Genomic DNA, 15,598 nt, shown 5'->3' with positions numbered 1-15,598 from the left:
CGCCTGTTTTGGAGGGGGGGGACTGGGGAGAATAGCGTGATCCTCCCATGCCACGTCCCAAACTCCTCCCTGTCAGGTGAAAAGAAGCGGCTGGCAACTCCACATGTATGGGAGGAGGCATGTGGTAGTCTGCAGCCCTCCCCGGATCAGCAGAGGGGGTGGAGCAGAGACCGGGACAACTCGGAAGAGTGGGGTAATTGGCCAAGTACAGTTGGGGAGAAAAAGAGGGGGGTAAAAAAGTAGTATATCTGCAAGATGCATGAGGTGATTATCCCAGAAGAAATGAACTGTTGTTTGTTTGCTTGCAAAGCACTCATCACACTCTTTATGTTCCTTAGGTTGGTATTGACCATGGTGTTCATCGCTGCCTGTCTTCGGGACTCACTGCATTCACAATAGTATCTGGTGATTGGAAGTATTATACAAAGCCTTTACCCCTGACGTTCTTCAGATGAATCAAACTAAGGCTTCCGAGTTCTACATGGGCCCGTATTGAACAGCAGGAAACATGGAGAGGTTATTATCACACATTATCGCCATCATTACTGCCCTTGTGAGCGTCATTGTTCACATAGCTCATTGCCAAACTGTTTGCAGTAGACAAGCCTCGCTTGAATGGCATGTACAACAACAGACAGTTCAGCTGCAGTGGACACTTATGGACGACATCTGCATGAATATCGCCCATTGTTGGGGTTCCGAGAAAGAAGGAGAGGAGCCAGGCGTGCAATCTTGCAACTTTCCACAGATGTGCCCCCTTCAGTTGCAGCACGGAGACAGACTGTCCGTATCTGTTGACGAAACACTTCTGTCCTACGGCATCAGACTTGCCAACGTGTCAAAGGAGGCCTTTGAATGTTGTTCTGCTGAAATGCATTTAAAGGATCAGTTTCTTTCCCCCCACCGCATCAACGGAAGTGAGCTCGTTGATCCGAAGTGGCTCGGCCCGGGTCATCATTATTTTATTGCTCTGCATGAGGGGGATAGCCAGCTATGCCGGCTTGGCTTGAGGGTCAACGTGTCCGTGAAAGAACAACTTTGTCAGAGTTCCCCGTTAATTCGACTTTGTTCGGGGAATGGTGTTTGTCAAACGGGCCTTCAGGAAGATGCATACCACTGTCACTGCCACCGGCATTACACCGGAAGGTTTTGTGAAAAGTTCGATGCTTGTTTGGATAACCCTTGTGAAAACAAAGGAGTTTGTTTGAGCAATGGCTCTGCGGATGCAAGCCACAGAGCATATAAATGTTTGTGCCCTCCACATTTTACAGGTAAGGACAAAACCCACTTCAACTAACTGCTGTGTTCCTTGTTCTGTACAACCATGCTGCTGTTTTCATTACAGGCACACACCCCGCTGGACTAATCTGTAAATTGTGCTGCAGCCCCATTTACTTTGTTGTCGACGCCTGTTCAGAGCTATGAACTACACAATAACCAGTGACATGGAAACAGAATATTGCATTGAAACACTAGAACGACCAAGATGGTCATTATGACCATTTTGAATTTTCAAAGTTTAGTAGCTTTGTGTAAAAGAAAAAAAAAGATACAGACCTGCCGCTCCCTGAATTCAACAAAAATTGCATATATTTGCATTTAAAATTAGTTTTAGATCATCCATCCATTACACGAACTGCTTATCCTGCTCTCAGGGTCGCGGGGATGCTGAGCCTATCCCAGCAGTCATTGGGCGGCAGGCGGGGAGACACCCTGGACAGGCCACCAGGCCAACACACACAGACACACACAAACACACTCACACCTAGGGACAATTCAGTATGGCCGGTTCACCTGACCTACATGTCTTTGGACTGTGGGAGGAAACCGGAGCCCCTGGAGGAAACCCACACAGACACAGGGAGAACATGCAAACTCCTCACAGGGGATGACCCCCAAGGTTGGACTACCCCGGGGCTCGAACACAGACCTTCTTGCTGTGAGGCGACCGGAATTTTAGATGACTTGTGCAAAAAAAAAAAAGTTACGATAAGCTCTGCCTAAAATGACCATGAGCGGTCAAAATGGCCGCTTGTAATTTGCGCGTGATGGTGTGCGTCATGTCAGTATTTATGACGTGTGTTGGTCACGTCATTTCCTTCGGGAAGTTCGTTGCTCTGTCCTAGAAACACACTAGCATCCTCCAGTGCAGAGAAATAGTCTAAACTTGACTTGTGATTATGTCCAACATATCTGACAGACGTTGGACAGCGGCCATTATAAATTGTTTGAAAAATAGTATTAAAATTGTTAAAATGTTAATTTTGGTGTCAGTTAGTTTCATAACAGACATACTAACATATGCAATGCATTAATATCTCGATTATAGTTTAAAAACCGCGGCGGTCATTTTGACCGCCCAGGGTCGTTTTAGGCGGGAGTGAGATGGTGGTCGTTCTAGTGTTTCGAAACCCATCTTTCTTGACAGCTCCACCACAATGCTTACAAGAATGTCATCACAAATTTTTACAGACCTTAGGTTATTGATGACGAGAGAAGTAAACTAAGAATAAATAATAAACCTGCCATGAGGCGTATTGGATCATAGTTGTCTTTGCACGGCCCCGTGGATATAAATGTTAAGTGTTTTGTGGAAAAACGGCTTCATTTTGCATAAGCTTCTCCTCGGTTCCCAAAGATTTAAATTCACCCTCTGGTGTCTTGCGCATTTGTTTGGAAGAGAAGTGACAGAGACGTAGCGGTGTTTTGGAAAACCAGCTGTTTGCAAGATATATGGCAACGGAGTAATATATCTCTAATTGTGGGTATATGTCCCATCTGTGTGCCGTAAATTGTTTTGTCAGATTTCCCAGAGAACCTGACCCAGAGACAAGCATTAGGATGATTATACAACCATATTCATTTTATTTGCCTTTGGTCTCATGTGCTCATATCAGTCATATAGAGGCATCAGAACTGCACGGACACTGATAAATAACCAGAGCTGAGCCCCCAGCAGCAGCTTTAGGAACGGAAAGGCAGCTGTTAACAGTACCTATTCATCAAACATTTCTGCTCTTTAATGGCTGTTAAAGAAAATGAGCAATTGACTTTTTAGCTGCGCTGCTAGTGTGTTAAAAGCTAGAGCTAGGGGCTGTTTTCAAACAAAAGCCCGGGCAAAGAAACAAAATCCTCATTCATGCCATATTTTTATTGTTTGCCTCGTCGGGGCAACATATTTTAGCATATGCATTAGATTGTTGTAGCCAAAGCAAACAGTATGAATATTAAATTAGCTCAGCATGTGCTCTCAGTGACTTTTTTCTTCATCATTTTGCAAACCACGTCCATATGTTCAGTAAAATGTACTGCTGATAACATGCTTTTGTGTATTTTGAAATTCAAATGACTGGCCCCAGTACAGAAATCTGTGCATGTACAGTACATATCCAACCAATCATGTCTGTCTCTCCAATCTAACTGTATTTCTGTATATTAACAATGACGGGATTATTACTATTTCTGCATATTAACAATGACGGGATTATTACTATTTCTGCATAGTAACAGTGACTGGGATTATTAGTACTGCATACTAACAATGACTGGAGTTGTTATTTTCTTTGCAGGGGTGAACTGCTCTGAAGTCATCGGGAAAGAGAACTGCGGTAGAGTTTGTCGAAATGGCAACTGTGTACAAGTGTCGCCAGCCTCCTTCAGATGCATGTGCAGTACAGGATACTCTGGTAAGGAACCCTGATATGACTTGCTGCAGGTGTATTATAGATGGATTGTCCCTCTCACTATTAAACTTGCTGTGTGTGTGAAAACCCAATCTTGGAACATTCCCATACAGTGTCGACCCCTGAAAGTCTAGATTGTCTAAAATCATTCAAAGGCATGAATCCCTGAGTTGCTGTTTTGGACTATATTGCTTCCATCTTTTTTTATAATCCATTATACATAGCTGGTCAGTGTCTTTAAAATGCCATATACCAGATGCACTTTGATACATCATACTACATCCTGGTTCTCTGTGCAGCGGGACGCAGTCTGGCTGGATGAGTCTATATTTAAATACTTAAGTTGAAAACTTCAGCAAACATATCTTTGAATTGCCAATATTTCTGTAGATGCTAAAAGATGGATTCATGAGCGCCCGGGTAGCATAGATGGTGGTTGCAAATAATTTATCAGGGATTGAACCAGCAACCATTAAGTTACTGGATGACCTGCTGAGCCACTGCGGCTGTTATTCTCTCATGAGAACTGTTATTCTCACAGTTGAGAATTTTATAAGATGTTATTGAATATGATTTTCTTGTACTTGTATAGTTTTAAAGTTTGGGATACTTATATAATATTTTTATGCACTATAGTCAAATGCAAAAACAAAGGTAGTGGCTGCTCAGCTCCTCTGTATACCGGGGGTGTACATCTCACCTGCTGAGTTTGATTTGTATCTCGTAACCAGACAAGCTTTACAATACATCTAGATACATTTCAAGCAACAAAAAAATATTCAATTCAGGAGGTAGAGCAGGTTGTCTGGTAACTGGAGGGCTGCTGGTTCAGTCCTCGCCTCCTCCTGGCAAACATGTCGGTGTGCCTGAGCAAGACACCTAACCCCTAACTGCTCCCGATGAGCTGGTTATTACCTTGCACGGTTGACACCACCATTAGTGTATATGGGTAAAAATGTGAGGCATCCGTTGCCTACCAACATGGGGGTCGCCGGTTCGAATCCCCGTGTTACCTTCGGCTTGGTCGGGCATCTCTTCAGACACAATTTGCCGTGTCTGCAGTGGGAAATCGGATGTGGGTATGTGTCCTGGTTGCTACACTAGTGCCTCCTCTGGCCGGTGGTGGTGCCTGTTTAGGGGGAGGGGGAGCTGGGGGGATTAGCGTGATCCTCCCATGCGCTACGTCCCCTTGGTGAAACTCCTCACTGTCAGGTGAAAAGAAGCGGCTGGCGATTCCACATGTATCAGAGGAGACATGTGGTAGTCTGCAGCCCTCCCTGGATCGGCGGAGGGGGTGGAGCAGAGACCGGGATGGCTCAGAAGAGTGCAATTGGGAGATAAAGGGAGAGAAAAAAAAAAGGTACTGGGGAGGAAGCATTGAGTGAATTATTAGTTAGTGTCTGAAAGAAAAATCTTTGTTATTGCTATTGATAAAGTTGACTCCAGTTCATTTTCATTGATGGAGTAATGCTTCCGATTGACGAGCGTCTGTCAACATCTTTGATGAGGTTTCAAACTGGACTTGATGTGCTTTAGAACATTATCAGGCTTGAATTCAACATTTCCTGACACACTTACATACGTACGTACTTGGTCACATGTTGATTATGTTATAGTCAGAGTGAGAAGGGTCTGTGTTAGTGGAAGAATCCTAACCAGCATTAAAACAGTCATAATGCTGCTCGTTTTTGCAGTAGAATGGATGGGCCGAGTACAACTGTTGTTGATAAGACGCTGGTTAGAAAAATATTAATGCCGTTTTGTAATTCTAAACAACTTATCTGTTTTGTGGATGATTTTTAGCAGGATGTTTTTGAAGCTAAAAAGTAATTAAGAAAGACCCATGATGCACTGTGGTTGTGCCACACAGCCATCCACATGCTTTGTGTGGAAGACAGCGCCGTGTATAGAGAGAGTCTGGTCAACTGGCTACACGGGCGCCATATCGCCTACCAACTGGGAGGCAGCCCCATGCCACGCTATTCAAAATCATGCTCCCTTCGCGTTCTCTCAAGCTGCACTTTCAAAGAAATAAGGGAAAACAGAGATGGGGTGCTGGGTGAGGTTCTCGGGCACGGTGGGCGAGTTAGAGGAAACAAAGAATTTATTAGATTAAAAATCTAGACAACATATTGAAGCTGCTGAGAAAGGGGTTTGGCCTTATAAGGCCATACCACTGCGTAAATAATTTTGAGAGGCACTTTATGTATTTTACATCATTCAGTACCAGTACTTAGGCTTCCAGGAATTATGGATTTTCCTTCATTTCAATCCCAGTTTCAAAGAGCCAGAAATGTTTTTATCATTGCGTATCAGTAGTCAAGAGTAGGTGGTTTAGCACCAGATCAGGAGCAGAGACTAGGGTAATAACGTGTTTCACTTTGTCAGTTCATGATGAAGGTGATGAGATGAGGAAGAGACCCACCAGCGGTCGTAACACAGTTGCAGGCACTGAGCAGGGGCCTCTGCTGCACACATGTGGATTTCAACCCAAAGAATTTACTCCAGAGACTTTAGTTTTTATCCACTACACTACTGGTGTGGTGGGTAAACTGGTGGTCAGTACCAGTATTACATATTTTGCAACGTTCAGTAGGCTACTAGTGAATGATAATGAGCAATAATATCAGGGACACTTGAGAAACATGAGGCCCACCTGTTTCCAGGTTTAGCCAGTGCAGCATCAGTTGTGTGTCGGGGCTCTTGTCTAGTTTATCTCAACACGACCCACACACTGCCTCGGCTCAGGCTCAGGCCCGCCACTCAGTCCATCCCATATGACAGTCTGACACCGTTTACATGTGCCTGATTTCTGTCAACGGTTACACATGGCTTGGATGTGCTATACAACTGATTTCCACACATCAGTACCTTACAGACTCTTGGATTGCTCCGGGGAAGTTAGTTTATCCAAAAATCATAAACACTGAAATGAACTCACCGAGCACAAGTAGGAATAAGCTGAGGGGGACCAGCCCAGCCTGCGAATCTTCATGGTCCAAACTGCCCTCCTTTGTGCATCCTGTGGAAAGCGATGCATCATACGGCCTTGTCCCGGCCGGACGGAACAGCCCCGAGCCGCACAACACACCATTTCTCCTTCAGCTGCTACAAATCGGCGAGAAATGGGACGAAAACGCGGGAAAAATCATTGAATCGTCATGACGACAGAGCCAGACGTTGGTAGGCAACACGGCGCCTGTCAAACACGTGACAGGCTCTCAGCAAATCACAGCGTGTGGCATCTTGCAAAGCTCAAAGGATGGCCAGACTCTCTGTATACATGGTGCTGGTGGAAGACATTGTACATGTGTATTGGCGCTTGTTTGTGAATCATTTCCAACTTCTTTTAGATCAGTTTGAGCAACAGCACATTATGCACTTTAAATATTCAGTCTTCAAGATCATAAATAAACACCAGGAACAGCGATTTGGGATTTATTTGGGGGGGGGGGGTTCTCCCCAGTTGTATCCGGCCAATTCCCCCACTCTCCCGAGCCGTCCCGGTCTCTGCTCCACCCCCTCTGCTGATCTATGGAGGGCTGCACACTACCACATGTCTCCTCTGATACATGTGGAGTCGCCAGCCGCTTCTTTTCACCTGACTGTGAGGAGTTTCACCAGGGGGACGTAGCATGTGGGAGGATCACGCTATTCCCCCCAGTACCCCCCCCCCCAAACAGGCGCCCCGACCGACCAGAGGAGGCGCTAGAGCAGCGACCAGGACACATACCCACATCCGGCTTCCCACCCGCAGACACCGCCTATTGTGTCTGTAGGGACGCCTGACCAAGCCGGAGGTAACACGGGGATTCGAACCAGCGTTCCCCGTGTTGGTAGGCAGCGGAATAGACCGCCACACCACCCGGGCGCCCTGGTAACAACGATTTTACATTTGTCATATGCATCATACTGCATGTGTTTTTGCGTGTCGTTTTTTGGTTTGGTTTGTGGCTGCAGTTGCGGTGGGCCCTTATCGGCCAGTAAGCTGGTTTGAGACATTACTGATCTCACCTTTAGTTCACTAATGAGGCTCATTTGCTGCAGCAGTGTACAGCTGGGTTAATGGGTGTCACGCTCAAATGAGTTACAAAATGTGTAAACTCTCTGTATGCCCTGTGTGACTCTGTCTAGGAGCAGGCCCAGTATGAATGTTCCTCTGTGAAACATCCTGGTGGCTCGCCACGTTGATTCATCGCTTTGTTTAGAGCACAACTTGTCCTGGTAATATTTCTGAGGTGTCACAGCTTTGCCCGTAGACTCCAAAGCCAGGTTTTCAGCTTATTACTTGGGTTCTGTACCCTCAAGGTTATTTCTAGAGCTCTGGCATTCCTTTTTTAGCTTGGTAAGCCATTTACAGAGAAACCTTTTTTCTTTTCTTTTTTTTACTGTAGATATGATGTCATAATGTGTATTATAAAATGGCATGTAATTTTTTTACATAAACTACATATAAAATTAAATTACATAAAAATAGTTGCGATGGTGATGGACAGGTTGACGGCAGAGATCAGGCAGGTGTCTGTGTGGACTATGATGTTTGTGGATGATATTGTGATCTGCAGTTAGAGTAGGGTGCAGGTTGAGGAGAGCCTGGAGAGGTGGAGGTATGCACTGGAGAGAAGAGGAATGAAAGTCAGTAGGAGCAAGACGGAATACCTATGTGTGAATGAGAGAGAGGACAGTGGAATGGTGAGGATGCAAGGAGTAGAGGTGATGAAGGTGGATGAGTTTAAATACTTGGGGTCAACTGTCCAAAGTAACGGGGAGTGAAGAAGAGAGAGCAGGCAGGGTGGAGTGGGTGGAGAAGAGTGTCAGGAGTGATGTGTGACAGAAGGGTACCAGCAAGAGTTAAAGGGAAGGTTTACAAGATGGTTGTGAGACCAGCTATGTTATATGGTGTGCAGACAGTGGCACTGACGAAAAGACAGGAGGTGGAGCTGGAGGTGGCAGAGATGAAGATGATAAGATTTTCATTGGGAGTGATGAAGGAGGACAGGATTAGGAACGAGTATATTAGAGGGACAGCTCAGGTTGGACGGTTTGGAGACAAAGCAAGAGAGACAAGATGGAGATGGTTTGGACATGTGTGGAGGAGAGATGCTGGGTATATTGGGAGAAGGATGCTGAATATGGAGCTGCCAGGGAACAGGAGAAGAGGAAGGCCAAAGAGGAGGTTTATGGAGGTGGTGAGGGAGGACATGCAGGTGGCTGGTGTGACAGAGGAAGATGCAGAGGACAGGAAGAGATGGAAACGAATGATTCGCTGTGGCGACCCCTAACGGGAGCAGCTGAAAATAGTAGTAAATAAAATGGCGTGTAAAAAAAATGCCAAATTACAGCTCCAAATTCTAGCCTGCACCCAAGGTTCAACTGTAAAAATCAAATATTAATACTGTGCACATTTTCTTTTGATTTTTTTCTTTTTTAACAAATGGACCGCTGGCAGTTTGGACAACTGGTAAATTCAAAACCCTGCTTATACTTTCCACTAGAAGTTGATGAAACATGCTCCAAAAGAATCGGCTAACTGCAGGGGCCCATCTATAGGTATCTTATCTAGCATGCTTCAGTTGTTAGCCCTCATTCCTTTTGCGCCCTTCGAGCGGTTATTGTGTCCCGCTGTCCGCTTACAGCTTCTTGGGAGTTCTGTGGAGCTTGTTCCTCTTTTACCTCCTCACTGCTGTTGCCTCATTAATCAACTGGAAGTTCCTGGCTGCCCCGGTGCTGGATGCCCTGGTAGGCCAAAGTCTATGCGCACAGAATAATGAGCCAAACTCGTGGGACGCTTCAAATGAGATTTTCCTTTGATTTGAATCCCCTGTGCACCGACTACTGGGTATACATTTCATGTTATCACTCCCTCTGTAAGGTTACTGCCATTCTAGCACGAGGTGTTAATTGTTTCTTTTAATTCAATTAATTGTAACATTATCTTTGAAGTATGATTCTGGCAATTGCTTTAATATATAGGCCTACGCAGTCTAACAGTGACGCTATGTTATTTCTTTAAGTCTATTCTTAGCACTGTGTGGCATATATATTGGCGCAGTGGTTAGTGTGATTGCCTCATAGTGAGAAGGTCCTGGGTTCGAGCCCCGGGGTCATCCAACCTTGGGGGTCGTCCCAGGTCGTCCTCTGTGTGGCGTTCTGCCCGTGTCTGCATGGATTTCCTCCCACAGTCCAAAGACATGTAGGTCAGGTGAATCAGCCACACTAAATTGTCCCTTGGTGTGTGTGTGTGTGTGTGTGTGTGTGTGTGTGATGGCCTGGTGGCCTGTCCAGGGTGTCTCTTCGGCTGCCGCCCAATGACTGCTGGGACAGGCTCCAGCATCCCGTGACCCTGAGAGCAGGATGAGCGGTTTGGATAATGGATGGATGGATGTATATTCTGAGCAGTGATTGGTGAAATAATCAGTTAGTTGCTAGTTAGAATTATTATTATTATTAGAAGTACTGAATGGATCTGTGGCAAACATAAAACTGGTAATGCAAACACTCATCATTTGCACTACTGATGAAAATAAATATTGGGGTTACCAAGTTGTAGTTGTAGTACCTTATTCTCTCGAGGCAGCAAATTTATCATCTCTGCAATGTTCATGGATGCAACAGGCTCTTGTGAGGAAGACAATGACCGATGACCGTCTGTGATTTTGTGCATATCTAAGACAGAGCAGGAGGTCTGTAAAGGTGATTTGCATTGCTGGAAGTTTTAGTGGACATGTTATCATGAAAACTCAATTTTCTAGCGGGAAATGAGGCAAAAGCAAGCCCTGAGGGTGTACACAGTAAGATTGATGCCCACAGAGAGGCTATGAGGAGCCTCTGGGAAATGAGAACTTGTATCAGCAGGGGGATTAGGGAAAATATGCAAAGAAAGAGTCACGGGAAAGATAAATGAGTAGGCACTTTCTGAAGAACACAAAAATGAAAACCTTTCTCCAGGGAATAACGCCAAATTTTATTCACCTTGAACCAGCAGTGAATTCAGTCTAATTTTATCTTTTGCATACAATGCTGCTGTGACATTACCTGTCAGGGCTAGGTTGGCAGGGGAGCGAATATTGGGGAAATATACAACACTTAAAAATACTGCGACCAAAGTTGTGAGTTAAAACAGCCAAGATTATTTGCATGCATTTCAGAAACTCTTTGCCCGACACCAGTCTGTCTGTCTGTCTGTCTGTCTGTCTGTCTGTCTGTCTGTCTGTCTGTCTGTCTGTCTGTCTGTCTGTCTGTCTGTCTGTCTGTCTGTCTGTCTGTCTGTGTCTGTGAAAGCACCAAGACGCTGAAGTGCAGCACACTGGGAAGATAATGCAAAGAAAGCCGTTATGATGAACTATGACTTGTCCTGCCGTATTTAACATACATGTTTTGCACCTTGTGTATTAAGTGTTCATTCAGCCAGTCGTACTTTTCAAGAACTTCAGTTTTCACAGTGTGCCTGAAATACGGTCCGAAATACTGTCAGGGGTCAGGCTGAACCTGTTTGCAGACTTATCTTTGTTACATTAATGTTATAGTTGTGAGATGCTTCAACTCATGCATTCCATGTAGCTGCATTAATCTATGTATAGTATACACTGTTGGTTAGCCAAACTCAAATATGTACATTGTGTAGTTGTCACCTTGTCAGGATGTTTACCTTCTTCATCAGGAATCAGGAACAATGTATTGTTGTTGCTTTCATGTACTTGTGTACATGAAAGAAACGAAATTCTGAAATTCTAACAGCCATGAACTAAATGAGAGTTTTTGTCTTTTTGTAGTATCAAGGAACAAAGTAGATGTACAAGCTCTTAGAATGCCGCTGTAGTTGAGCCATTGTATAACCATCATGACAAAATATTGATTTTTTTTTTTGTTGTTTGAAAATGTTTTTTTATTTTTTTATGAGTTTTGGCTGGCTTGACTTGTGACAGCAACTGAAATGGGTAATTGTGCTCTACAGCAAGCCATCGGAGACAGCGAATGATGATGATAATGGAGAATGATATTCACTTGAGATGGCTGCATAGACATAATATCAGAAAGGCCCATCTTCTACCATCATTCATTCCTGTAATCTTTCAAACTCTTGATTATTGATTAAACACATCAATCACCCCTTTCCCTGTTAAGTCATAAGTCATACAAGTCATATCATTTCCTTCGTGTCAGTGTAACAGCTGCTATAGTGCTGTGGTGCTATTTCATGCTGCTGCGGGTTACTTGTGCAGGAGTGTTGAGGCAGTTCACACACGAGGAGAGTTGCTGTAAACAAACAACTCTTTGCACTGGACATATGGTGGTTATCATGAAAACGCCAGTTGGCAGTCTTTTTCAGGTTGCGTTCAAACGGCTTTCACATAACTTAAGTAAGGACTGCAGCACTCAACATTTTATCCATCATCTATTCTGTAGGTCCACTATGTGAGAGGAGAGCATCCTGTTATCCGAACCCGTGCAGAAATGGTGGCATGTGTGAAGATACGACCACTGGTTTTGTCTGCCACTGTCCAGAGGGATTCAGTGGCCTCGACTGTGACTATCAATTTGACTTCAATTGCACGTCTTATGGTTGTCAGGATGAACTGCTCTGCTCTGCAGGGAAACACGTGAGCATCTTCTCCCCTTTATGTCTTGCCTTTCTTATATGAAGTTGATGTAATATTGAGAAAAGTAATATGCATCCTTTAACACCGCTCGAGTGCTGACATTTTGAAGCCTGCACTAATTAATAGTACCTCCTGACCAAAAGCTGCAGGGGAAAAGTATATCTGCTTCCTCTAGAATTTCGATTGAGTATTAAGTACTATATTGGAGAGTGTCTGGGTGGCATAGTGGTCTATTCTGTTACCTACCAACACGGGAATCACTGGATCGAATCCCCGTGTTACATGGTATGCATGTTGCATGTTTTCAGGATGAAGTGTGAAGGAACTGGTGCAGACGTTTCAGTTGATCTCTGTCATTACGCAAGAATACGTAGCACTTTATATCACTGATCTGTGATGATCGACGTCTCCTGCAGTTTGTGATCTCGCGTAGCTCTGTGTAATCTAACCTTGTTTTCTCAAGCTGACAGGTGACCTGGTTTGTTTTGGCTCTGTATGCAGGCCTCTGATTGTGCCTGTGCAGATGGTAATGTGGCGCCGGCATGCCGCAGACAGCAGAACCTGTGCAGCCCATCACCATGTCTCAACAATGCCAGCTGTGTATCCAGGGGAGATGATTATGCCTGCAGGTGACACATACAGGGATCTAATAGAGGCCATTCTAGTGTTCCCCTCTCAAAAGACGACTGGGGCGTCTTGGAAAAATCCCTCCCCTTAAGGTTTAATGATAGTTTGTCCTGTTTTGTCGCTCATGTAATAAGATGGGTGCTTATGGACTATTAAAAGAAATGTTTTATGAGCTGATTTCAGTCAGCATATAAACATATGTTGCTACTGCATCAAAAAAAAAAGCATTTCTAAATGGTATGAGTGAAATTTGACTGAAGTATCTCTTAAAATATTGTTTTCTTTGCATGTCAGTTCATGTTGTTTGCAGAATGATGACGTGTCAGTTTAAAAAGAACGACATGACATTAAATGTTTATTCACAGTTCATTAGCATCAGTGATGAGCAGCTCGCAGTAGAAGCAATATAAAAGACATTATGTCACTTTTCATAATAGAATCCCAGAAAAGGAAAGTTTTCACTTGACACTCATTCATTACAGCATTCCTGGGCAGAACACTTGGGCAAGACGTTGAAGCTTTTGTTTTGATCTTCTCAGATTAGCAGGTGGTTATTGTGTCTCGTATAGGATGTCAGAAGGTTTACATATTTACAGGAAAAGTGTTTTACTGTCTGTATGTTGTGATACGTTGCTGGAACTTTCACATTTGTCCTGCTGGGCATCCGGGTAGCGTAGCGGTCTATTCCGTTGCTTACCAACACAGGGATCGCCGGTTCGAATCCCCGTGTTATCTCCAGCTGGGTCAGGCGTCCCTACAGACACAATTGGCTGTGTCTGTGGGTGGGAAGCCGGATGTGGGTATGTGTCCTGGTTGCTGCACTAGTGCCTCTTCTGGTTGGTTGAGGCACCTGTTTGGGGGGGGGGGGGATAGCGTGATCCTCCCACGTGCAACGTCCCCTTGGTGAAACTCCTCACTGTCAGGTGAAAAGAGGCGGCTGGTGACTCCAAATGTATCGGAGGAGACATGTGGTAGTCTGCAGCTCTCCCCAGATCGGCAGAGCGGGTGGAGCAGAGACCGGGACAGCTCGGAAGAGTGGGGTAATTGGCCGGGTACAACTGGGGAGAAAAGGGGGGGGGATAAAAAAAAAATCTGTCCCACCCGTAGCATCCAACCAGGTTAAAGTGAACACTAGGGGTTATTCACAAATAATATTTGACCTAAGTATATTTGACTCAGTTCATATAACGTTTCAAAATTCAAACTGCAGCCCTTTGAATGTTGTGAAAAAGTACGGCCTGTTAATACTGCAAGCTGAAGGTGAATTGACTGTGATGATGCTAACTTCCCTCTGCAGATGTCTCAGAGGGTTTTCTGGGAGGAACTGTGAAGAGGTAATTGACTACTGCAAGCTGCTCAATATCAAGTGCCTAAATGAGGGATTGTGCTTGAGTTTAATTGGCGGATATGAGGTAAGTAATTGAATGTTTCCGTCTTAATGAAATAATGAAAAATTATAATGAAAATAATGAAGAAAAAAGGCTCATACGATATCTAATTGAATGTTATGAGCAGGAGTTGGACATTGTGCTCTACCCACACTCAACACTCAAGTACACCACTGTCATTATTATTATTATCATATATTTCACATCATTATCTTTGGTTTTTGCTGGGACCATATGTACCACTGATTTCATTTATTGCACTAGTTTAAAATAAATGGCAGCACTTAAAATTAAATTTAAAAAAAATCACAACAATGTCGTTTGGATTTAATACCTGCTTCCCCCAATGCAGGTTGAAGACGACGATGCAACAAATGCAGTGTTTATTATACATATGTTAAAAAAACACAGCAGCATGATTTTAATCTGCAGTTATTTTGGTGACGTGCTGTGACCAGATTTTCAGAAGCCATATTCATTCTCTGCATGATCACTGTGTGCATATGTCGGCGCCACTTTAAGTCAAGTCATGTTTATTTATGAAGCCTTCAATCACAGTTGCAGAGAGCTTTACATTCCCACAGTGAGAAACTGGTAGCCTAGATACACACAGTGGGCAGCAACAGACAATACCTGCTTAGACACCTGATTCTGATGAGGAAAAACTGCAGCAATGCAAGCCTCCAAATGTTGATATCACTTTCCTGACGGGGATGTTGTTCTATAAAGTCCCTGAGTGATGGGCAGCTCAGTAAACTGAACAGGTTTGTTCACAAATGCTTCATCATGGCAGCAACTGACTGATGAATCGTCATAGTTACAGGGCAGTGTTTTTATTTTCATAGATAGAATATGTGTGACACAACAGATGAAACTGTTTCATATACAAATGTGTGACAAATTGGTCTTTCTTAAAAGCAGTCACTTTGACCGTTTTGGATTTTCAAAGTTTAATAACTTTGTGGGGGGGAGATACAGACCTGCCGCTCTCTGAATGCCCCTAAAATTGCATATATTTGCATTTAAAATGAGTTTTAGATCAATTGCATAAAAAAGTTATAATAAGCTCTACCTAAAACGACCATGAGCACTTGTAATTTGCGTGTGATCGTGTGCGTCATGTCAGTATTTATGACATGTGTTGTCGCGTCATTACCTTCGCGACGTTCGTTGCTCTGTCCTAGAAACACACTAGCGTCCTCCAGTGCAGAGAAATAGTCTAAACTTGATTTTTGGTTATTTCCAACATGTCTGGTTACAGACGCACCATGGCTACCACCACAGGCGTTGGACAGCCGCC

At 44.1% G+C, this 15,598-nt stretch overlaps 1 protein-coding gene across 1 annotated transcript in view; it reads left to right on the top strand.

The window, feature by feature from the left end:
- The first annotated feature begins 508 nt into the window (after nucleotides 1-508).
- The window catches only part of eys (eyes shut homolog), a 292,598-nt gene continuing 277,508 nt past the window's right edge, over nucleotides 509-15,598 (top strand). Inside the window, 5 exon segments of the mRNA XM_056292252.1 lie at nucleotides 509-1,271; nucleotides 3,570-3,686; nucleotides 12,090-12,283; nucleotides 12,785-12,912; nucleotides 14,208-14,322. Coding sequence (XP_056148227.1) covers nucleotides 509-1,271; nucleotides 3,570-3,686; nucleotides 12,090-12,283; nucleotides 12,785-12,912; nucleotides 14,208-14,322 — 1,317 coding nt within the window.

This window comes from Lampris incognitus, chromosome 13 (assembly GCF_029633865.1).
Source record: "Lampris incognitus isolate fLamInc1 chromosome 13, fLamInc1.hap2, whole genome shotgun sequence".
NCBI lineage: Eukaryota > Metazoa > Chordata > Actinopteri > Lampriformes > Lampridae > Lampris > Lampris incognitus.
The sequence above is the reverse complement of the archived record's forward strand: the minus strand, read 5'-3'. Positions and strand labels throughout refer to the sequence as shown.